Genomic DNA, 25,976 nt, shown 5'->3' with positions numbered 1-25,976 from the left:
TATTCTCAGTTGTCATTGTTAACATCATTATAATATTACTGTGTGGTAGTGATTCAGTGAATAAATTCTGGATTGAGACTGAGTCACTTATTGAATTAACGGCAGATAAACCAAAAGTAATTATCACATCTACTGTGAGTCAGTTCAGAATAACTCTTGCAGCAACAGAAATGTCTGTTTTTAGCTTAGTAAAATATTGTCGACTCAGATTGTGATGGTTTCATCTGTAAAACCATACTCAGTATAGCTGCTATTCTGACAGTGCAAATAAAAATGATTCTTTTCACTTTCTTTGTTTATGTGATGAAACAGTGGGTTTCTAAGCCTAAGAACTGTATTATTTTACTGATGATATGTATTTTTCTTAATTAAATCTAGACTGAAAGCCCACCTCTTTGACATTGCTTTTGACTCGTAACCACTTGTAACCACTTGCCTCCATCTACCCTCCTCTCCTGCTTCCTGTACACATTAATTGATTTGATTTGCTTACTTTATTTTTTGTCTATTAGATTGTAAGCTCATTGAGCAGGGACTGTCTTTCTTCTATGTTTGTGCGCGCTGCGTACGCCTTGTAGCGCTATAGAAATGCTAAATAGTAGTAGTAGTAGTAGTAGATGGCGATTGTCTTTTTTTTTTTTAAAGCTGTACCAAAAGTGACAGATTTCTTTTTCCCGCCAAAGCTGTGAGGTAATTTTTTAGTCTCAGCTAGGAAGCACAGAGATAAACATATCTGACCTGAGGCCCTGTTTAGACTTGTGAGCAGTTAAATTTCAGGTAGTGAACAAGTGTTAGATAGTTTTTTTTTTTACTTATTATTTGCCTGTTAATTTTCCATCTGTTTTATACGGTTCACTCTTCAAATCTTGTGACAATAAACCTATTAGTTATTGGCTCTCTGACTAAGAAATCTGGTAGTTTGTGTTTTGGGTCTGTGAGTGCTTCCCAGGAACTGTGGATCCCCTGAAAGTGTGGCCCCAGTAACCTAGAAATCACTGGGGAATAACTTGAGAGTTGGAGACTCGCCCAGCGGCAAATGAGATCCAGTTGGTGGGGTGGAGGGTACTAGTGTTGAGCACAAGTGGCAGGTGCAGGCTGACCTGAGCTGTTCTAGGGACAGACCCTCCAGGTGGCTGTAGGATTAGCCCCAGGTGGGTGCTAGGTGTTTCATGAGAGTTTATTTCACTTATTTCACCCCACAGGAGGGACAAAACTACAAGCTGGATAATTACATAGAAAGTTTCAGACATACGGTGAAATCCCAACTTTCCAACAAACAAAAGAGAATCCTGTACAATCTTACCCCACCAGAAAGAGCGGCCATAAGAACCCTACAAACTAACGAACGCATTATCATCAAACCCGCAGACAAAGGAGGCGCAGTGGTAATTATGGACATACAAAAATACATTGAAGAGGGGCACAGACAGCTCTCAGACAATAAATACTACAGAAAACTAACTGAGGACCCCACACAGGATTACACAAAACAACTGAAAGACCTTATCAAAACATTTCCTACACAAGCGCAACCTCACCTGAAGAAACTCATACCAAACCAACTTGCTGTGGGCTCATTCTACATGCTACCCAAGATCCACAAACCGGGAAACCCTGGCAGACCAATCATATCAGGTATTGGCACACTCACGGAAGAAATATCTGGATTCATAGAGGGAATTCTGAAACCTCTCATACACAAAACTAACAGCTTCATACAAGACACCCCAGACTTTCTGAATAAATTGAAAAATATCAAGCAATTACCACCTAACACCCTTCTGGTCACGATGGATGTAGAATCACTATACAGCAACATTCCACATGCGGATGGCATAGCTGCATGTGGAAGACTCCTAAAAAAATCCACACTGGACCATCAATACTCACCAGAAACTATTACAAAATTAATCAAATTCATTTTAACTCACAACTACTTCCGCTTTAACAATGATATCTATCTGTAAATAATGGGCACTGCGATGGCCACCAGGACAGCACCCCAATATGCCAACCTTTTTATGGCTGAGCTGGAAGAGACATTTCTGAATACACACCAGACCAAACCTCTAAAATACTACCGGTACATCGATGACATTTTTATGATTTGGACGGAGGGAGAAGAAACTCTGAAACAATTTTATTCTGCCTTCAATACATACCATCCTACAATCAGATTCAAAATTGACTACTCCCCAGAAAAAGTCAATTTTTTGGACACCACGGTCTCAATCAGTGATGGCTGTATACAAACATCTATATACAAGAAACCCACAGACAGATGCAGCTACCTCCACAACTTCAGCTTCCATCCTTCACATACAAAAAGATCCATCATTTACAGCCAAGCCACAAGATACCACCGTATCTGCTCTGACCCAGGGGACAGAGACAGACACTTTAAAAGCCTGAGTGCATCCTTCAAACAGAAAGGCTACAACCCCAAAATAATCTCCAAGAATATTGCCTCCTCCCTCAAAACACCCAGGGAGAATCTGCTACAGTACAAGGAGAAAAAATCCACAGACAGAATTCCCCTTGTAGTGACATACAATCCAGAGCTGGAAAAACTGAGGAAAATCATAAGAGATCTACAACCTATACTCCAGGAGGATGAATTACTGAAAGAGATATTCCCATCCCCACCAGTACTGGCCTTCCGACAACCACCCAACTTAAAACACAAGCTAATCAGAAGTAAACTTCCATCACAGACTGAAAAGGAACAGAAGGGCACACGTCCCTGTAATTTATCCAGTTGCAAACTATGCCAAAATATTTCACAGGACCCCACAGTTACCCACAAAGGAAAGATATTCAACATAAAGGGATCTTTCACTTGCTCATCTTCCAATGTGGTATATATCATTCAGTGTAAAAAATGTAACGAAGGATGCTATATTGGAGAAACAGGCCAGATGCTTAAGACAAGATTCAATTTACATAGACATCACATGAACAATACAGCCAGTAGGGCCCCCACCACGGTGGGACAGCACTTCACAGAACCAGGACACTGTACCAGTGATTTCACAGTGAGAATACTGAAAGGTAACTTTAAAACCATACAAGAACGTAAGACCTTTGAAGTCAGAATGATTGAATATTTTAACACCCAACAGAAAGGACTTAACAAGGATCTGGGGTTCCTAGCCCAGTATAAACCATAAAGCTGTATGTCTCTGTTGATCACCCCACCCCTCACCTATCCACACCCATCCTGTTAGAATATCAATGATATGCTTTGATGTCCCCATGCATACCTCCGACCCACCCCCATCCTCTCACCCTGTCAGACTGTCATAGTAATGCTTGCATGTTTTCACTTATATACACTGTCAGCTAGCACATTTGCTTATTTCCGATCTGACGAAGAAGGGCAACCTTCGAAAGCTAATCAAGAAATGTATTAAGTTATGTCCAATAAAAAAGGTATCATCTTATTTTCTTTTCCATGTTTTATTTTATTTGATTTCTATTGATAATTTCAAGACAAAAGAAAGAAGAACAATACTGAACATGAAAATAAAAAAAAAAAACAGAAAAAGGTAGTGGTAGAACAAAAAAACATGTGAAGAAGAAGACCTGGTGCAAGAGGACCTCTTCAGAGAAAATATAATAATAATAATAATAATAATAGCTTCTCTACAAAATGAAAGTTCAACAGGAAAAGTTCAAAAAATGACATAACAGGCAAATAAACCTATTTCTCACAGAAAAACGTCTAACACATATAATCAAATCAATCCACCCCCCCCCCCCCCCCCAAAAACACCCAAGTCTGGTAGCCGCTGAAAAGAAGACATTCCTAGAGGAGGCATTTCAAGGGTGTGACATGGGTGGTGTTACGTGATTAATGTTATCAGATAGCAAAATGACTTCCTGGGGGCGGAGAGAAAAATGCTGGGAATAAGATCTGCTTTAAAAGTATCTAGAGTAAGGCTAAACCTGTCTTTAGACCCATTTGTGGTTTTACTGTGTTGTTGAGAGCAGTGGCGTAGCCAGACCTGAGATTTTGGGTGGGCCCAGAGCTAATATGGGTGGGCATGCACTGTCTATATGAGTAGTGTCTCTTGGGATCCTACAAAATAATGCCTTAGAATTCACTTGATGATGGTTTTCTAAGTAGTCTGCCCAACAGCTGCCCTGCATCAGTATAACCACATACATACTTAATGGAAAAATTGATATTTTTAAATATAATTACATTATCCCACAATCTCTCCACTACAAAATGCTATACACAAACTTGTGCAAAAACACATTTATACCCTTACTAAACCATAACAGCACTAATTCCAAGGACAGGATGAGCTACAACCTTATGCTTGAAAAGGCAGAACTGTAATTACACTAGGCTCTAAAACACCAATACACTACCTCGTGAAAAAAAAAAGCAAAACAAAAGGGCTGCAAATACTACACGCTAGAGAATACTGCACCTTGATTACACATGAAAAACACATGAAACAACAGACATGACACAATGAACTAGAAATCAAAAAATATGAAGGCAAAATACTGAACTGGAAAGTTAACTCAAGAAGTCAGACTCAGCATGCATCAATTCCAGAAAAATTGAAACTTACATGCAAAATATCACAGATGCACATTTCAAAAATCTGACATATTCCAATTAATAAATTCTGAATAAAATACTTTTTTCTACCTTTGTTGTCCGATCTATTCGCTTTGGTCCCAGTTTCTTCTGTTTTATGCAGTGTCTTCTTTCCATTTGATATTTTTTCTCTCACCATGTCCACCATCCTCCTGTGTCCTGTCTACCATCTGTAGCCCTGTCCCTATCCTTCCTCGAGTTTCAGTTCCTGCCCTCAACGTGTTCCAAACCAGCCCTTAAACTCAGCAGTTTTCCCTCCGTCCATGTCCAGCATTTCTCCTCACTTCCCTCCATCCATGTGCATCTACTTCCTGTCTTCCCTCCCCTCCATCCATGCGCATCTCCTTCCTTTATCTTTCCTTCCCTCCATCCTTGTCCAACATTTTTCCTCTCTTTCCTACCCTCCACTCCATCCATGTCCAGCATTTCTGCTCTCTTCCCTCCCCTCCATCCATGCGCATCTCCTCCCTGACTTTTCTCCCCTCCCTCCATCCATCTGTCCAGCAACTCTCCATTCTCCCCTGCCATCTCCTCCATCCACCCATATCCAGCAAATGTCCTCTGTCCCCTGCATGTTCAGCAATTCTCCTCTCTCCCCTGCCCTCCCCTCCATCCATCCATACCCAGCAAATTTCCTCTCTCCCCTTTCCCCTCCATCCATCCATGTCCAGCAATTCTCCTCCTTCCCCTGCCCTCCGCTCCGTCCAGCAACTCTCCATTCTCCCCTGCCCTCTCCTCCATCCATCTCCAGCAAATTTCCTCTCTCCCCTATCCCCTCCATCAATCCCTGTTATCCAGCAATTCTCCTCTCTTCCCTGCCCTCCGCTCCTTCCAGCAACTCTCCATTCTCCCCTGCCCCTCCTCCATCCATCTCCAGCAAATTTCCTCTCTCCCCTTTTCCCTCCATCCATCCCCAGCAATTCTCCTCTCTCCCCCCATCCATCCATCCCCAGCAATTCTCCTCTCTCCCCTTCCCCTCCATCCATCCCCAGCAATTCTCCTCCTTCCCCTGCCCTCCGCTCCATCCAGCAACTCTCCATTCTCCTCTGCCCTCTCCTCCATCCATCTCCAGCAAATTTCCTCTCTCCCCTATCCCCTCCATCAATCCTTGTTGTCCAGCAGTTCTCCTCTCTCCCCTGCCCATCCTGTTTCTGCCCATCCCCTTCCCCCTTCTGTCCAGCGTCTCCCCCCCTCTCCCCCTTCGCAGCATCTCCCAGCCACCTGTAAGGACAACGTGGATGAAGCAGCTCACAGGTTTGCTTGCTGTTTGCACTCCCGAAGTTGCAGCGACGAACGAGCGGGCAGGCAGCGGTAGGAAAAGCAACAAGGAGGTAGGTTCGACTCTGTACTTCACTTCCCTGCCCTCTTGGCGTCCCGCCTGCCTGAAAGGAAATAACGTCAGAGGAAGGCGGGACGCAGAGGGCAAGCAGGGAAGCGAATGATGGAGCAGTCGACCTGCCTCCTTGTTGCTTTTACTACCGAAGCGCTGCCCGCCCGTTCATCGCTGCGACTTCGAGTAAAAAAGTCGCCGTTCCAGTCGTCGTCATTTGGGTGGGCCTGAGCCAAGATTGGGTGGGCCCGGGCCCATCCAGGCCCACCCGTAGCTACGCCCCTGGTTGAGAGAGGAGAGGTGGAGGTGTGAGAAATAGTGAAGAGATGCTGAGTGCTGTTACCTTTGTGTGTCTGCCAAGGACAGGATCTGATATATTAATGTGAGGACTGGATAGAGAATTCTACAGGCTACTGATAGTCAGTGTTCTTGTAAGAGCAGGGGGTGGGGGTGGTTACATGGTCCATCCTTGTAGCACTTCAGATGATTTTATTATTTATTTATTGCATTTGTATCCCACATTTTCCCTCCTCTTTGCAGGCTCAATGTGGCTTACAGTATATCATGAGTAATGGAAATATATCAGAAAATAAACATTTGGTGTTACAGCAGGATTTTGGGTAACATGATAATGATTTTCACGTCTGTATTTTATATTAGTTGGAAACATTTCAGATCTTGTATACGCAGATCTTGAAAAAGTGAGCTGCAATAGTCCAAGCAATTTATTACCAAGGAATGAGTTAATATATGCAGGGACTTATGATCCAGAAGTAAGCATATACAGTAGAATGAATTAATTTTCTTTATTTATTTGTTGCATTTGTATCCCACATTTCCCCACCTATTTTCAGGCTCAATGTGGCTTACATAGTACCGGAGGTGCGTTTGCAGTCTCCGGTGTTTCCAAATACAGAGTGATGTTGACATGAGATAAAGTTCATGTGGGACAGCCACATAAGAAACAGTTCTTAACCAATAGTGAGATGTGATGTTGAAAAGTCAATTGACAATCAAGTGTAACCCCTCAAGATTTTCACAGGGAATCAGCCTAATGACATTGGAGCAATTTGAGTTGTAGGTCACAGTTGGTGCTCTCAAATTAAGCAGCTGCTCAGCCTATTTCCCTGATTCTCTCCCCAAGACAATAACCAGGTGGTATAAACTGACCCTTCCTGGCCCTATTCAGTGTTCTGATGATGAGCTGCACTGTACAGGTCTTTCTCTGATTTTCAGTTTTCAGTTCTGTTTTAATAGTTGCAGAAGCATTATTATTGAACTTCTAAATTATCTGGACACATTTTACACTTTACACCAGTCCCGATTGGGATTCAGAACTGCAAACAGTACCGAAACCCTGCTTCTAGTTCTAACAACATACGTCAAATAATTTCTATGTAAGGGGAATCAGGTCCTTCTACTCCAGTTCGACATTTCGGTGACGTTTGATGCAGTAGACCACACAATATAACTTGAAAGACTGAATCAAATAGGAATAACGGGCTCAGTCTTCAAATGGTTCACCGAATTCCTCTCAAACCGATGTTACGCTGTAAAACAAAACAAACACCTCTCTAACTATTGGATCCCAAAATGTGGTGTCCCCCAAGGATCCCCACGCTCCCCTATTTTGTTTAACTTCTTCATATTCTTCCCTTGGCTCAATACACCTAGGATTAGGAGAGCTACTTCTATCATATGCCAATGACATCATGCTCCTTCTGACATCTTCACATTCAGACCCAACCCAATCTGTAACAACTGGGATGGATACTGTTCAGACCTGAGCTTTAGAAAACAAACTGAAACTGAATGCTACCACAGGGCCCTTTTTACCGCAGTAGGTAACATAGTAACATAGTAGATGACGGCAGAAAAAGACCTGCACAGTCCATCCAGTCTGCCCAACAAGATAAACTCATATGTGCTACTTTTTGTGTATACCCTATTTTGATTTGTACCTGTCCTCTTCAGGGCACAGACCGTATAAGCCTGCCCAGCACTATCCCCGCCTCCCAACTCATCTGGAAGGCGCTCCAGGACGTAACGGTGGTAGTAAATAATTTTGCTTCAGATATTATCTTATTAGTGAGCCACACGGATAATCGAATCCTTTGAGAATGAAAAACTGATACAGCAAATGAAGTTCTACAGGAGTAGGAAATGGTTAAGATTTTGAAAATGATAATAGACCAGAAAAATTTGAACAAAATTAATATTATTACAAATGATTAATATAGAGATTGTTGTTTTCCCAGAGTTCCAGTAAAAAGCCCCCGCCTAAAAATGGCCACACAGTAAGATAACCCTTACCGCGTGGCCATGCAGTGGAGAGCATTTACTGCCACACATTAAGGTGGTGGTAAGCGATCCTGTGGTAACCCAGCGGTAACTGGGCAGTATGCGGCAATGCCCCATTACCGCTGGGTTAGCACTGTGCTAGGGGAAATAAATTTCCCGGAACACTAGAAATGGTGTGCGCTCCAGCCGGAACTATCACCAGCAGCTACGTTGGGCCGGCAGTTTTCCGGATTAGCGAGCAGTAAGTCCATGTGGGGCTTACCGCCGCTTAGTAAAAAAAAACCCCTCAATGTCATTGCCCCTCCCTTTGGAATAACCTTCCCCTTTATTTGGAATCATCCTGTGTGAAATTTAAGACACATTTAAAGACTTACCTCTATGAAAAAAGCATGGGGAGATGAGAGCCCTGGGACATCTGGTGATGCCGTGCTGTAATAGCCCACCTTAGCTGGGTTAGCAGGATTTTAAAAAGGTTTTGATAATTTCCTAAAAAAAAAATCCACTGCTTATTTCTAGGATAAACAGCATAAAATCTGTTTTCTGACCTGGATTGGCCACTGTTGGAAACAGGATATTGGGCTTCATGAACCTTTGGTCTGTTCCATTATGGCAACGCTTTTGTTCTTACATTCTCACCTTTCTTTCTTGCTTTCTTTCTATTTCTGTCCTGTTAATTGGAAGATTCATTTTTCTTTCTCGCTTTTTTACATTAGCTTATTATTATTGTTAACCACTAAGGTCTTATGATAGGTGGTACATCAGGAATAAATTGAACTTGAACTTGACACAAAGATACCAGGCAATGGATTCCTTTTTACTAGTTACTTTCTTGTTTGCTTTCTATGAGATGTATACAGGTGAGTGACACACACGCTGCTTCCAGATTATTTTAACAGGCTTATTTTTCTATTTACCAGGTCCAAAGGAAGAATCTTCGACAGCTAGTGCTGAAAACGTAGCTCGAACAACTCCATCCAGGTCCAGCACAGTCCCGGCCTCATGTATGTGTTCTTCTAAAACTCTTTTCTCCTGATGCAGCTTTGGCGAAACGAGGGGCCCCTTGTTGAGTTTTTAATCTGGTGCCAGTTGGATTGTATGCCTGTGTTGAGGGCTTTTCAGTTGTTATATTTATTTGCTGTATATTATATGTCTACTTGTATTTCAGACCATTCCTTCCGGTACCACTGTGTTTGTTTTTTGCACACACACCTGGCTTTGAGTGACTGCTTGTTGACATACTCCCCTGCAATCTATATAAGGCGCCTAGTTTCCACGCAAAGATATGTGCGTAACCTAATTGGTGTAACAAGATAATCAGCATTTGTAACAGCACTTAACAAGCAATAACGAGTACTAATTGACAATAATTACAATTTATGCGAGGAAATCGCTAAGCGTATTCTATAAAAAAAATTGTGCCTACATTGCAAAATGTGCGGTTCAAAATAAATGCACGTAGCTTAAAAGGGGTGTGTTCATGGGCGTATTTATGGGTGTTTCGTGGGCATTCCAACATTCCCCTGCATAATTACAAAATACGTGTCAATGTGCTTAAATCTATGTGCAAGGATTTACAACAGGTTTTTATTGGCGTAAATGGATGCACGTAGATTTAGGCGCTATGATATAGACTAAGCGTATTCTATACACTGTGCCTGTATCTTATAGAATAGTGGATTTTTAGGCGCCATTTATAGAATCTGTGACTATTCATATATTTGGGGTGGAGTTTTTTTTAATGACATTTGACTTTTTTCTCCACCTGTGCCACATTTTGTGTCAGTGATAGGGAGTGGGCCTATGATCGTTTCTGCTGTAGTCCTGTTGTTTTATCTTGGAGGGGATGTTTAGCTTGAGGCTTCACTCCTTTTCTTCCCTTTTCTCCTTTTTTTGTCTTGTTTTCTCTTGTTTGTGCTGTTTTTTATTTTACACTTTATTTGGTTTTGTGTAATGGTCACATGTATGTCAGCAAGTTGAGCAAGATTGAATTATTTTGATTTTAAAACTACCCATTTTAAAGAATTTAATGGGAATGTATTAATTTGCAATTGTTGAACTATAGGATCTCATTATGGCATTTTCCACTAAAAGTGTCGTTTATATTAAATCACATCATTTCAGTAGGGAATGGAAAATAGAGCTTCTATCCTACATATATGCGCTATTATCTAGTGGCATTCACACAGATTTCAGGGGTTTTTAATATTTTCTTCAGCTCATTGCCTATAATATTTTTCTCAGTTGCCAAAGTTCTAGCCTGTGCTTGAGAGCTGGTTTGATCAATGATAGTGTCAGTTTGTATTTGTCAAAACTAAGCAGTATTGCAGTTTCCACTGATCCAGTATTCACTAGAAGTACTGCAGAATTCTTGAGCCATTGCATTAATATTATTCAGCAGCTGGCGACCCCTGATGCAACTTGTATAGACAAAATGTGTCCACGTCAAGTGTTTTGTTTCGGTGCCTTGAGAGGGAATCATCTTATCCCTTACCTCAGGTAGCATATAGATTTAAGCTGCTTCTTTTGGGCCTGCTACGTCACAATATGCAGCATTATTGTCTGAATGGGGTGCGGGGGGGGGGGGGGGGGGGGGGGGCAGGCCACATGAGATGCCTCTGTTTCATTATCTACAATGAATTGTTTTCTGAAGTTTTATAAATAGTATTATAGGGAAAAAGAAAAAGAATAGCATCCAGAAACAATGAACCAAATCAAGTTCCCTCTCAAGGCACCGAAAAGTGCAGGTCTTCTCAGAGTTCTTGTCAGAGGAGTCCCCTCCTTCAAAACATTAGTCAGATTGTTGCCCTGAGAAAAAAGAAAAACACCTGACTTCCAGTAGAAAGGTGGATTTCAAAGACTAGGAAGCCCCGATTCCAAATTACATTTTGGGAGGAATGCCAAAAACCCTCAAGGGACATTCAGAAACTGTTATAAAAGTTTCAGTTGCAGGGCTGAGAGAGATAAAAGTTGGCTCCACCATGCAGCCAAGGTGAGAGACGAGATGGAGGTAAGTGAAGGAGTAGAGGAACTTGTATGATGACCTAAATATTAATGAGCCATGCGATAATGAAAGAAATGAGAGTTTAAGAAGGAGATCTTAAGTAAGTCGGGCAAATTGAGAGCTGGATGGCTGGTGGGATGTCAGATAGGTCTGTCAGAGGTGGAGGAGAGAGTGGGGGAAGTGGAGGAGATAATTGAAGAGAATAGTAGAGAGCTGGCAGCCCTAATTAGAGGAAGATGAACTTAATGGTGGAAGATACAGAGGACCGGGACTGCTGGGCTAATCTGTGCTTATGCAATGTGTCTGAAGGGGAAGAACTGCCTGATTGGATGAGGTATGTTTGGGAGCTATTGGAGAGAGAGAACCTGAAATACGAAGTGAAGAAACTGCACCAGAAGAATAGGTCTAAACCAGATCTGGGGGAAAAGCCATGATCTATGATAGTGAAACTACTGTAGTATCAAGAGAAGCAACATATAATCAGACTCACTGATGTCAGGCTGTATGCAGATGAGTACCTAGGGGGCGTCCGCGCTTATGCCAATGCCAGCTGTTGTCAATTGCAGTATTGACTTTCTCCCCTCTCCACTCCACCCACCCCACCATGGAACCAACACCCCTCCCTGATCCTTCCTTCCGTGTGTCCCGCCCCTCTGAAACAACTTCCTATTTCCACGAGGGTGCCTGCTCCATCTTTCTCCCATCCCCATCCTTGTAGCCTAATATCTCCCTGTCCCTTCCACCTCCCCCCAGTATCTTCTGGCCCCCTTCCCCTGTGGTCCAGCATTTCTTCCTCTCTCTTCCCTTCCTCCAGTTGTCCAGCATCTCTCTCTCTCTCACTCCCTTCTGTCCATGGATCCACAATCTCCCTCTTTTTCTCTTCCCCCTCTAGTGCATTTCTCTCCCTCCCTCTCCTCCACCCCCATGTCCAACCTCTCTTCGTCCCTTCCTCTTTCCCACCGTCCACAACACTCTCACTGTCTCCATTCCTTGCGCTCTGGGTCCAACATCTCTTTTTCTTTCTATCTCCTCCTTCTCCATACAGCATCCCTCCCAACCCCTTACAGCATCTCTCTCTCCCTCCCTCCCACTTCCATGTCCAACATTTCTCCCTCTCTGTTCCTGTGCATCTACTACTACTACTACTACTACTTATCATCTCTCTCTCCCTCCCCCTCCACATCAAGCATTTCTCCCTCTCTCTCCCCCCATGCATCTCTCCCTCCCCCTCCACCTTCATCCCCATGTCCAACATTTCTCCCTCTCTCACCTCTACCCTCCTCATGTAGCATATGTCCCTCCTACCCCACCTCCTACAATACTTTGTCTCCCCTAATGCATGTAGCATCTCTCCCTCCCCTCCCCTCCCATGTCCAGCTTTCTCCCTCACTCCCTACCCCCCTGTGCAGCATCTCTCCCTCCCACCCCACCTCCAATAATTCTCCCTCTCCCTCCAACCAACCCATGCAACAGCTCTCCCTCCCATCCCATCTCAAGTAATTCTTCTCTCTTCCCCTGTACCCCATGCATCATCTCTCCCTCTCTCACCTCCAAAAACTAACCCTCTCTTTTCCCTTCCCCATGTGTAGCACCTCTTTCCTTCCCTCCCCTCCATGCATTACTTTACCTGTGTGATCCTCCTTCTGAACATCCCCTCCTCCTTCACAAACAAAGCTCTGCAGCTTTGACAGTACCGGCAGGTGAGAGAGCAAGCTGGGCTCTGAAGGCTCCCGCGGTCCTGCATCTCCCTTCACAATGTTTCTTACATCAAAGGGTTGCCGCTGGCAGTGGTAGCTATTCACATACGCTACCCACAGGTAACCCGGAAGCCTCCCCCCTGCCGCATACCGCTGCCCAATCAAAAAGAGGAAGTTGCATTGAGTGGGCACTATATACGGCAGAGGGGAGACTTCTGAGTTAGCTGCAGGTAGTGTATGTGAATCGCTACCGCTGCTGGCAACACTTTGATGTAAACGTTGTGAAGGGAGTGAGATGCAGGACCACGGGAGCCTTCGGAGCCCAACTTGCTCCGAAGGCTGTCAAACCTGCAGAGCTTCTGGGTGGGCTTGAGCCCAAATTGGGTGGGCCTACCACCTGTGGTTAAGCCCCTGGCTGAATATTGGCACTTAACCACCCACATGCTGACTCCGCCCCAGAATGCCCCCAAAATAGCCCATTTTGTGTTAGGCACTAACCAGTTTCAGCAGCAGTAACCAGTTAAGTGCAACTGAAAATTAGCAGATAGCCTCGATCAAGCTATTTAAATGGTCAGTGGCCGTTTCTGAGAGTTAAATCATTTTGAATATTGACCAGATGATTTTTTTGTATGCACAGTTATAAAATTACTCCTAGGTTAGCTACATGTAACCCAGGTCCCAAGGTCGGACCCTTAACCTTCATAAAACCCTAACCTTCTGTTTGTTTAAGCAGAATAATGGTAAAAAAGAAAGGCTGGTACTGTTAAGATCTGATGGTGTCAGCAGTGACATGTACTTAGTGTAAAGAGTGAGACTTGCATGCATGGGTTCTTTTTTGTCTTCTGCCTGTCAAACATCACACACTCCATTTCCATCAACAATGGGGCTGCTTTCTGTGGTACACTCAGGATATGCAGAAGGGCACTGAGACTTTTCCATCTCTGATTAGTTCAGCTGCATTAGGCTGCAATTGTTTTAAAATGCTCACTGTGTTCTGTTCTCTCTGTCTTGATTTTAATTTCAATATATGGAGCCATTGCTGAACTGCTGAAGGTTCAGTGGAAGAGGCTGAGTAATGTGCTGGAGTGATTTTTTGGCAGTCCCTTATTAAGCTATTTTATTAATGCAGAGTGATATACCAATAGAAAAAGAGCTGGTGAGAGCCCCTTGATAAAAATAGATTGAATTCTCTTGCACTGAACCCTAAATAGAATGGGAAGCTGCTTTGAAGAGCGGGCTTAAGTGGATATACTTAAGATTCTTAGAAGACCTTATTTAGAACAAAAAAAGGGCCAACATCAGTGCTTATCTGTTCATAATGCGGTCTTTAGCTTTCTCCCTTACCAAGGGCCTCTTTTACTAAACCGCTCTAGTGATTTCTGGCATGACAAATACGCAGCAGCCCATTCATTTTGAATGAACGGCATCACATTTGCTGCATGGGAATCGCTAGCGTAGTTTAGTAAGAGGCCTCAAGTTTGGAGTCTGCAAATAAATAAAAAAGCGATTGATCGGTACTAATTGTGGGTTGCATTTAAACTGTCTTGAAACATTTTTCAAATCCATGCTGAAGAAAATGGAATGTGCACTACACATACATTTAGTTACTAGGAAAAAAAAGTCAATAAGGTGACAGTGCACACTGAAGCACATTTAAATAATTATTGAATAGAAAGGATAATTTTTCTTCCCTGAATCAACTACAATTATCTGGAAGAGAAATATTCAGTTCAAATTTTTTTTAGTTAATGTTTGTAAAATAATGCATTAACTCATCTCACAGCAGATATGTAAGTAATTATTCTACGCTAACTAGATTTCATGCCATAAACAAAATAGGAAGCAATTACACAGTGGCTTACTTCACAGCACCAAGGAGAGAAATCCATAAAATAGTGCTAACCCTGATAAGGAATCTAGCATATACGTGTGTGTATGCACATATGGGTGTATATGCCAAAATTTTACCTAAGTGCTTTCTGTAAATATGCAGAAGTCTCATATAACACATATTTGACAGGTGGGTACATACATGGATTTAGCATAGGCGGTACTCTCATGTGCGTAACTTATAGAAAATGTGTACCTCTGCTATTTAGGCATATGCGTTTACACCAGGTCTATGACTGGCATAAGTGAACATGCCTAACAGGATATACATGTATAGACCTAGATGCCAGCAGTAGCACAAGGCTGATAGGGACAAGGGCAAGTGGAATTCACTTCTGCCCCCATCTCCCCCATTGGACCACTAGGGATCTGAGGTAGGCCCGGGTGGTGGTGGGGGGTTGATGTCACAAGCTGGGTAGAAGGGGGATTGGAAGGAGGGGGCTGTTTCAGGGGTGGGGGGGGGTGGAGGGGCTAAAGAACAATATTGAGAGCTATGCCATGTGTTTTTCATGAGTGATCAAGGTGCAGTATTCTGCTAGCGTGTAGTATTTGCAGCCCTTTTTGTTTTGTTTTTTCATTAGGTAGTGTACTAGTGTTTTAGAGCCCGGTGTAATTACAGTGCTGCCTTTCCATGCATAAGGTTGTAGCTTGTCTTGTCCTTGGAATTAGTGCTGTTATGGTTTGGGAAGGTTATGAGTGTGTTTTTGCACAAGTTTGTGTATAGTGTTTAGCAGTGGAGAGATTGTGTGTTGGGTTTCCTGAGGTGGCACCAAAACATTAGAAAGGGTTTTAGAGCCTAAATCATGACACACTACCTCTTTAAGGATCTACATATAGAGCTTATGCATTTCTAAGGTCTTCACTGACTTGGTATGGGAAAGGGGATGGGGAAATACTACTGGAGAGGAAGAGGGAGTGCTAGGGAAGGAAGGGAGAAAGAGCTGGCATTTTGGGGAATAACCATAATGAATATGCTAATATGCCCAGCCCCATCCTTTGCCCCCCCCCCAAATGAAACAGTCAAACTAAGTCCATGGCTCTGAGTCCTACCTGCGGTAAACTGCTTAATTGTTTTTTTGTCCGGGTCAGGAAGTTGTCCACTCTAATGCTGCGCCTCTACTGACGCAGTGCTGTGCTCTGCTGCTCTTTCTCCCATTGGTCGTGCTCTCATTACTCCCAGCGCCCCTGTGCAAGCAGTCCGGCGCCATACAAAAAAATCTGTGCCAGTTCCGCAGCTCAGCTGCCAGGTTTCCTCCACTGTAGCTGGCTGCAGGAGAAAATGTTATTGGACCCTCGTTGCCTGAATCACCCTTCAGTTGAGCCCCCCCCCCCCCCCCCAGATAGACCTCAGCTGCCCTCCACAGCCCCAAACAGGCACAGGAGCCAGCACATGGCGCACAGTCTGCAGTGCTCTCTAAATCTGTATCTTCCACCATGTGCACACAAGTTTGGGAAAATCAAGCACAGCTGTCCAGGTAATATGTATAGTGAGTGTAATGCTAGTGGTGGGCTAATGGGTGGGGGTGGGTTCTTCACTGCATAGGGGGGAAAAACATGTTTAATCATTAAAAACCTTTTCCCCCCTAGGCAGTGAAGAGCCCACCCACAACCCCACCAACAATAAATGTTACTATTTGGTGGGTTTCTGGGTGGAGGAGGGCTTAGTGCCCAGGTTAAAATTTAAAAAAGGTTGTATATGATTTTATGTTGGTGGGTTTTTAGGTGGGGATGTTCTCTGTAGTGCCCATGTTGAAATTATTAAAAAAAAAAAAGCTTTATATTTAAAGTGGATGGGGTGGGGGGGGGGCTCTGTAGTGCTCAGGTCATTAATAAACAAAAGGTTTTATATTTAATGCTGATGTGCCTCAGGATGGGGGAGATGCCAGACTATGGGGGTGGGTAAGGGATAGGATAGGGCTGACGCTAGACTACAGGGAGGGAGGGATGGAGGGGAGGGTAGAGAAGGGAAGGAAGGACTGATGTCAGGCTATGGAGATGGGGTTAGGGTAGAGAAGGGAAGGGCTGATGCTGGGCTATGTGGATGGTCTGCATGCTGGGCTATGGGGTTGAATGGGATAGGAGGGGGTAAGGTAGAGAAGGGAAGGACTGATGTTCGGCTACAGGGATAGATGGGAGGTAGGAAAGGATGGGTAGGGCTGATTCTGAGCTATAGGAATATATGGGGGGGGCAGGTTAGGAAGGGAAGGGTAAAGCTGATGCCAGGCTACAGGGATGGAGGGGTGGTAAGAAGGAATGGGTAGGGCTGATGTCAGGCTACAGCAGTGGCGTTCCTAGGGTGGCTGATACCTGGGGCGGATCGCCGATGCGCCCCCCCCCGGATGCAGCGTGACCCCCACCCCCGGCGAAAGGACCCCCCCCAGGTGCAGTGCGACCCCCCCCCCGGCGAAAGAACACCCCCCCGGGTGCATTTTTACCTGCTGGGGGGGTGCCGCGCGCCTGTCTGCGTCGCTCGTTCCATGCTCCCTCTGCCCCGGAACAGGAAGTAACCTGTTCCGGGGCAGAGGGAGCACGGACCGAGCGAAGCAGACAGGTGCGCGGCACCCCCCCCCCCCCCAGCGGCGTGCACCAGGGGCGGACCGCCCCCCCCCCCCCTTGGTACGCCACTGGGCTACAGGGAGGGATGGGGGGGAACAAGAAAGAGTAGAGCTGATGCTGAGTTATAGGACAATTTAAACGTTTTGGTCCTTTATTCTGTAATTGATGAGGGTTGGTCTGTGTTCTGCATGTGACCAAGGTGAAAGATTCTTCTGGCATGTGGCTTGTGAGGGGATCTATATCAGTCTGACTTGTTTGGCTTTTCCAATGGGACACGTATTGCTGTTGTGTATATTCACCGCTGCCTTTTTAAAGGTGCTGTTATTGATATTTGTGTGTTCAGAATTGGTGGTGCTAAGGTTTGCACCATAGTCTCTGAGTATTTATGTGGTTTATGTTGATGCAGGACACTTGTTGGGCAGACTGTTCATTAGAAATCCTTCATCAAGTGCACTCTAAGGCATTATTTAGAAGTATCCCAAGAAATGCTACTCACACCTATATACATAGTGCCCACCCGTACTAGCTCTGGGCCCACCCAAAATGTCAGGTCTGGCTACACCACTGCTCTTCTCTCCCCCTGCCCTCCCCTCCTCTCCATGTCCAGCGATCTGTTCTCTCCCCCTCCCCCTCCCCCCATCCATGTCCAGCGATTCTCCCTGCCCTCCCTCAGCTCCCCAACAGCCTTCCTCTCTGTTCCTTCCTGCCCCCCTGCGCGTGTTTAAACCTTTTATTTTCCGCACAGCGACGGCAGTGAAGCACACAATACAGCGGGCTCACCTCCAGCCTTTCCCTTCCCTCACACAATGTACCGCCCTCACAGAAACAGGAAGAAGACAGGACACTGAGTGAGGGAAGGGAGAGGCTGGAGGTGAGCCCGCTGTGCTGTGTGCTTCACTTCCGTTGCTGCGATGAAAATAAAAGGTTTAAATGCGTGCAAGGGGGGGGGGCAGGAAGGAACGAAGAGGAAGCCTGTCCGGGAGCTGAGGGTGGGAAGAGCTGCCTGCAGCGTTGCACCAGCCCTGTGTTTGGAGGGGGCAATGTCCCCCTCGCCCCCCCCCCCCAAACTACGCCCATGCTCAGAGCTCCCGGAGAACTAAAATCTGGTGAGCTGCTGTTTTTTCTGCCGGCTTTAGGCAAAATGCATATTGCTGCTCAGATCAGGCAGAACCAAGACTGTGCACTCTCTCTCCCACTGCAGCTCAGGTCTCCCCCCCATATTGTGGCAGTGTTGTTGGGGCTGGGGGAAATCCCCAAGCCTTGCCAGTGGAAGATGTCCTCCTTCAGTGGCTAGAAACTCCCCAATGTTCATGTTCAGTGACTCTTTCCATGAGCCACTGCTATGCTGCTGCCCCCCCCCCCCCCCGCCCCATGCATGCTCATTTTTTGCTCATGCACAGAAATTGAGCATGCATGGGGAAGGGGGGCGATGGTGTAGTGAAGGCCCATGGAAAGCTCTGCTGACTACCAACACTGGGGAGCTTCCAGCCACCAGAGGAGGACTTCCTCTGCTGGTAGAGCTTGGGGATCCATGCCAGGTCTGGTATTTAAAGTTTGAGTTGGGGGTTATGGGGAGGCATGGATAGAAGAGTGAAGGATGATAGCAGGGAGTGGGGCAAAGTTTTATGCCGCCTACCCACTTTGGGCTCATTCCCCTCCAGAATTGAAGGTCTAGCTATGCCTCTGTACAGTAGCTAGTGAAATTTCTGCTTCAAAGATAAATTAAAATTAGCATTTTACCTTTAGCAAAACCTTCAGGAACAACATCAACAGTGACACCAAGTCTAATATTGAGAACCACATCAGCATCAGCTGCGGTAACTCCATCCACTGTTACACCTCCATCTACGCCTTCAACTGCAGCTCCCACATCCAGAGCTACTGAACCTGCTCCATCCACTGCTGTTCTAAGTATAATTTATTATTCTTGTTATACATGTGTATTATCAGATAGCATTCTCTCATTGAGCTAATTCACTACATAGGAATGAGAAACACAACAGAATCTCCAGGATCTCTCTTGCATTGTCCAGTAAACTTTACTGTTTTAACAGACAAGATTTTATAAGCCCAACTGTCATTTTCAGTATCTGTTGGGCTAGAGAGGGAAGTGTAGTATTTGAAGAAAAAAACTGTTTACTTTAACAACTGATAATCAGAAGTTTACCAAAGCATCAAGATTGCTAAAAGAGAAACCTTACTATAGAAAGGTCCTGTTACTGCCACTAGACAGCATACCTTGCCATTTTGAATTATTTGTGCAGTAACTTTTGCAAATGGATGACAGCTTGTGTGTCATGGCTTTATAAGTTATGATCAGTAAACAGTTCTTTTGTATGTACAGGAACCTAAATTATACAGAAATCTGCCCCAAGTACCTAAAGTTACAACCCTCCCCTGCCCCATCTCCCCTTAGAAAAAAAAAGCAGTTTAAAGGTAGATCTACAGATATACTCCTGCTTGGTTTAACTTAAAACTTATTTGATTAATTTTACAAAATTAACATTTGACAACTAGTCCAGAGGTTTTCAATCTAGTCCTCAGGGCATACCCAGCCAGTCGGGGTTGTCAGGATATTCCTATTGAATTCAGTGGGGATATCCTGAAAACCCCGACTGCCTGGGTGTGCCCCCAGGACGGGGTTGAAAACCTCTGAACTAGTCTTTGGAGTACAGTAAACTAATCAAAACTATAAATTCTCTTCTACATCGAGGGCCATTAACCCATTCCTCAGTGCACACCCAGCTAATCAGGTTTTCAGGATATCTACAATGAATATTAATCACTATTTATCTCAGGATCATCACCTGCTAACAATGACGAACTTATACTACTAACAATCATTGTACAATTAAAATATGAATTCCTTTTAATTTTTTATTATGTTTCTTAGAAAAACACATTTAACAAATATATTTAAATTAAAAACCTAACTAGAATCTCGGTTGAGGTCCTATACCCTATATATCAAAATGCCCACAAGAGTTCACAACATTACTTCAACAAGAGTTCCAAGATTATGCTACTGAAAATCTAGGTATGGACCCAGTGAGCAGGACTAACTGGGTAGATGCGTAGTTGCATGCACAAGTTACAGAATACTGTCAGTTACGCTCATAACATAATATAATAATTTTCCAATTGGCATTAACAACCTATTGGCTATTATTGGTGTTAATTAGCACTAATTAGCAGTAATATGCATAACTGCTCTTTGGTGTGATTCTGCAAATTGTGCACACAAAATCCATAGTGCTAATTTGCAAGCGGACATAGACCTGGAGGGGCATGGGCGGGTCAGGGGCGTGCCTAGCACTTATGCACGTGGGTTCTAGAATATAATGTGTTATGTACCTGACTGACAGCAGTTAAGTGTGAATATTTACACCATCCTTTGAGCTAGTGTATGTGCTTGCACATAAAGTTAGGTATGTAACTTAGGACTGACGCTAGTATTCTATAACAACAATTATATGTGTAGTTGCCGATATAGAATTCACACTTACTGCACATCATCCCAGTGCTTAACAACCTGCTATTTATGAGAGTCTATCTGGCCACCAAACGTAGCAAGTGAATATTGGCACTAACCAGCTAGGTTGCACAACATAGCTGCTGACTGAGTTAGCCGCTAACCCCCGGATTCTACATAGTGCGCCTAGAGGCTCTATAAAACGCACATAGCTTAACAAGCTAATGAGTGCTGATAACAGCATTTGACATGCAATAATGAGCAGTAATTGGTACTGATTAGAATTTACACCCAGAACTCGCTAAGCGTGTTCTGTAATGAAGTGTGCCAAACTTCTAAGTGTGCAGGCAAAATGGGTGTGGTTATGGGCTGGAAAATGGGCGTTTCTTGGGCATTCTGAAATGTATGCACGTAGTTATAGAATATGGCCCAGTATGTGTAAATCTACGTACCGGGATTTACGCCACATTTTCATTGGTGTAAATGGATGCGCATAGTTTTAAGTGCTGAGATATCAACTAAACGTTAGACGCCGATTATAGAATATGCTTAGTTGGCAATGATTTCAGTGCTGATTTTACAGGCGCCATATATAGGATCTCCCTCTAAGCGCTAATATTCAGCTGAGAAAGCTGGCTATGTCATGCTGAATATTAGCACTTAGCTGGCTTAAGGCTCTTGAACTAGCCAGGAGCTGTTTAATAAGAGCATAAGAATAGCTATACTGGGTCAGACCAATGCTCCATCTAGCCCAGTATCCTGTTTCCAACAGTGGCCAATCCAGGTCACAAGTACTCTTTGGCAGAAACCCAAAGAGTATAAAGATTCCAGAATCCCAAGGAGTAGCAAGATTCCGGAATCCCAAAGAGTAGCGCTGAATATCGGTTAAGTAGCGTTGAATAGTGGGCGGACAGTCTTTAGCTCTAGGTCCATATGTTGAACACACTATACCTGTGCTACGCAGAATTTCAAAAGTTAAAAAGTGGTCGATGTGGCTCATACATTAACAAATGTAATAAGCTGCCCTGAGCACTATTTGGAAAGGTGGACTCAGGCAGTGGAATGGGGTGGGTCATTGGAGCCATGCCCCCCCCCAAATACTTTATCCACCACAACATCAGCAACTAGAGAGCTTGGGGGTGGGGACAGAGATTGGTTTGTTTGGCTTCTCCAACCAAAAAGGAACTTAACTGATGAGGGGACTGAAATTTTTAATAATTTTAAATATCTATTTCCCATCTTGGAGTAATCCCTTTATTGGCCCCATGAAAGAGAATCAGTATGTAAATATTACTACAATGATTCTACACTACACAGCTGCCAAAGCAATGATAAGAAGAACACGATTCATCTCTTTCTACTGCATGAATAAATGAAATGTAGACAGTATGTTTTGTCCAGTACTGTACAATTTTACAATATGGATATAAAGTTTATGAGAATAATGAACCAAGAAATGTCAAGGAATGTCCACTTCAATAAACCACTCAAACAATGGAGAAAAGACCTCAGTGACAAATACAGAAAAAACAGGGGAACTTAGACCCTGAGAAAATTAACCTTCATAGATCAGAAAAACTCTTTTGCTTACATGACCTATGGTGGTGATTTTTCTCAGGGTCTAAGTTCCCCCTGTTTTCTCTGTATTTGTCACCGAGGTCTTTTCTCCATTGACACTGAGCAGGTGGAGTTTCCCTCTTTCTTACACAGTTTGGGTGGTTTATTGATTTGGATTATTTTTCCCCCTCTAAGTCTTTTTTTGCTTATGGAATATTCACTGTCATGTTTGACAGCGTACCCTGGAGAAACAACAAGAACACATTCGTCACCAGCAAACCTCTCAAGTCCCTCAGTCTCTTCAGTGCCACTGACTACGGTGTATACGTCAACATTTGATGCCTCTGCTACGCCACCACATGGTATGAAACTGTAAAACAGCATTTCTGTAACCTCAGAGAGAATTATTATTTTATGCAATTATGAAATTGGTAGAGAAACGCATTACTTACAAGATATCTCTTCTAACATTTAAAGCACTCTGAGTAGGTCTTCCAGATTACCTTGCACGTCTTACCATCCCCTATTCTCCCACAAGGATCATTTACTCCATTAACGACCACTGCCTCGTTCTTCCTAATCCTAAATCTGCTCTTTATGAATCTACCAGACATGGAGGGGCATAATCGAACAGGGCACCCAAGTTTTCATGAGGGCGTCCTCGTAGGATGGCCCCGTAAAGGGGCGGGGCAACCCGTATTATTGAAACAAGATGGGCGTCCATCTTTTGTTTCGATAATATGGTTGGGGATGCCCAAATCATGAAATTTAGGTCGACTTTAGAGATGGTCATCCTTAGGTCATTTTTGAGACGGTCGTCCCTGGTTTTCATCAATAATGGAAACCGAGGACGCCCATCTCCCGATTTGTGTCGGAAGATGAGCGCTCTTCTCTTTCAAAAAGTCACCTGATAGTGTTTTTTTCTTCCTTTCCCCTTTTATGTGGAATTCTCTCCCGCGTTCGCTACACGGTGAATTATCTCAGAAGTCCTTTAAAGCAAATCTGAAAGCCGTTCTCTTTAAGCAGGTTTTCGAGGACCCGGATTGATGGGGTTTCCAGCATGAGATTCAATCTTACTTTATCCACTTCTCTGCCTGTCCCTTTCCCCTGCTCTTTGTATCTTTACTATCGAAATTTGCGTTCCTTTCTTGATTTCTCAAAACTATAGTTTTATAAATGTTCTGTTTTGGCAGCTAGAGTGGTCTAGTATGTCTAAATAAACTATAAACTGTTAGGCTCATGAATGTATAAAGATACAACTTTTAGAAGTACTAAGGACCCACAAGTTCTATTAAAGTTTTTGGAGACCCAAAAAATGTTGACTTTTTAAACATTCATTAGAGTAATAAAATTGTCCATTACTCGACCAATTTATTTGTTTGTATTTTTTAAATAATTTAGGGATCCTTTTCCTAAGCTGTATTAGGTGATAACATGCATCTAACGTACCAGTGCTAAAGTGTCACTTGTTAGTTTTTGCACATGGTAATCACATGCTAAATATATTTTAGGTTTTTTTAGGGGGTATGTCAGGGCACAGCATGGGCCTTCCTGTGCTAACCACTTAGCATATCTACATTTCCGCTCGTTAACACACAGATAACATGGAAGCCCTTACCGCCTACAAAATAGGTGGTGGTAAGAGCTCCCATGGTAATTTTAAAAAATGACTGTGTACTAATGACAACATTAGTGCACAAACAAGATCCACCAAGGTGGAGGAACACTGAAATCCTACGAAAAGCACACAGATACAAAGAAAGTGGGAAGTGGACCAAGCTCTCCAAAAAATCAAAGAGACGTCAAATTCTTAATTGAACAAGTTTATTGATAGAAGACTCGACCCAGCACTATATTTTGGCCAAAGGTCTGCCTCAGGAGTCTTTCTATATAATCTGAAGAGTAAAACCATCCAATGGAAAATATGCCAACCAGCATTGAAGACAATTGGTCTTGAAAAAGAAAGTCCTTTGTAGAAAAAAATAACAAGATCTAATCGTACTCTCGAGGTGAGTGACAAGTTGCCTTCAATGCTGATTGGCATATTTTACATTGGATGGTTTTACTCTTCAGATTATATAGAAAGACTTCTGAGGCAGGCCAACAGGCTGCAAAACATCTCTCTCTTTCTCTTCCTCTTGTAGCCTGTTAGTCAGATATTCTAGCCAGTAGCCTAGAGGGGGAGGTGAGAGCAGTAACTGGGGTACAGAAACACTTCCTTCCTCCCTTCCTTTGATTTCTGCTCCAAATTTAATAAAGTATATCATAGAAACATTGGGAAGCCCAAGCACCCACAGAGCTGGCACCTATGACACCATTACAAGCAGTGCATTTATCTCCGCCATGACAGTATGATTCTGGAATTCTGTGGGCAGGACTTAACAAGTGGAGCCCATTCTTTCACCACCCCCCAGATAAGAATAGATGTGGTTGGACTAATGCACAATATCACTGTGAAGCTACATCCAGAGAGTGAATCACATCCTAAAATAAATGAATAATGTCAGAGACTCTTTTACTAAGCTTTATACAATACTCTTCAATAGAACATCATTATACAAACATGTGTATTATTGGTTCAGAGCACATTGCACAATTGACATGTTTTCAGTAAACATATTTGTTCCTTTTAGACCATATTCCTTCTTCTTTTTACACCAACGGGTTATTGACCATTCAATGGTTTTACGTAATTTCTATAAAGGTCAGTCCTTGATTTCTATTTATTTTAGTCTGGTTGTTTTTTTTTTAAGTTTTCTGTAATTGTTTCTTTTAAATACAATTTTTTACATTTATATATTTGTGCTATTAAATATTTTATATATATTTGTTGTCAATGTTTTATGCTTATTTTATCATCTCATTATGTTTTATGCTTTATTGTCATTTAATTAGAATCCTGAAGCAGGCTTACTGCCGAAACACAGTACTGTGTCGAGTCTTCATCAATAAACTGTTTTAACATCAATTGAAGTCTCGTCTGTTTCTGGTTAGCCTGGTCTATTTCCCACTCCTTTTGTTTTTCAGGACTCACAGTTACACATGTAATTTATAATAATCTATAACATGCACAAAATGTCCAAAGTGAGTGAAGATTCCTGAGTTGTGCTTCTCAGTAAGATTTCTTCAAATTTGGTAAAGCCACCTCATCTTGTCTAATTTATGTATTTTAAAAATGTATGCATCGCCTAATCCCTAGACGGTTTACAAAAAAACCATACATACATAAAATCAGAAACAAAGAAATACTGTTCCTCACTTAGGGAGTCTTTTACAAAGGCATGGTAGCATTTTTAGCACATACTAATGATTTGCGCACGCTAAATGCTACAGACACTCATAGGAATATATGGATGTCTTTAGTGTTTATTTAACGCATGCACTAAAAACGCTAGTGCACCTTTGTAAAGGACCCCTTATAGCATTGCTCCTATCTGAACACATCAACAAATAGCTGAGTTTTCAACATTGTAGCAGCAAAGATCTGAAACCCATCCTGGATCTTTTACCCTCCCAGATAAATTTAGAAATAATTCTATTCTGTCTTGACTTTT

General features: G+C 43.2%; 1 protein-coding gene across 1 annotated transcript in view; it reads left to right on the top strand.

Moving 5' to 3' along the window:
- Nucleotides 1-25,976, top strand: part of ADGRG4 (adhesion G protein-coupled receptor G4) — a 194,138-nt gene that overhangs the window by 73,547 nt on the left and 94,615 nt on the right. Inside the window, exons 4-5 of the mRNA XM_030209905.1 lie at nucleotides 19,140-19,304; nucleotides 22,659-22,784. Of these exons, the coding sequence (XP_030065765.1) occupies nucleotides 19,140-19,304; nucleotides 22,659-22,784 (291 nt within the window). The remainder of the gene's footprint in view (nucleotides 1-19,139; nucleotides 19,305-22,658; nucleotides 22,785-25,976) is intronic.

Source organism: Microcaecilia unicolor, chromosome 7 (assembly GCF_901765095.1).
Source record: "Microcaecilia unicolor chromosome 7, aMicUni1.1, whole genome shotgun sequence".
NCBI classification, from domain to species: Eukaryota; Metazoa; Chordata; class Amphibia; order Gymnophiona; family Siphonopidae; genus Microcaecilia; species Microcaecilia unicolor.
The sequence above is the reverse complement of the archived record's forward strand: the minus strand, read 5'-3'. Positions and strand labels throughout refer to the sequence as shown.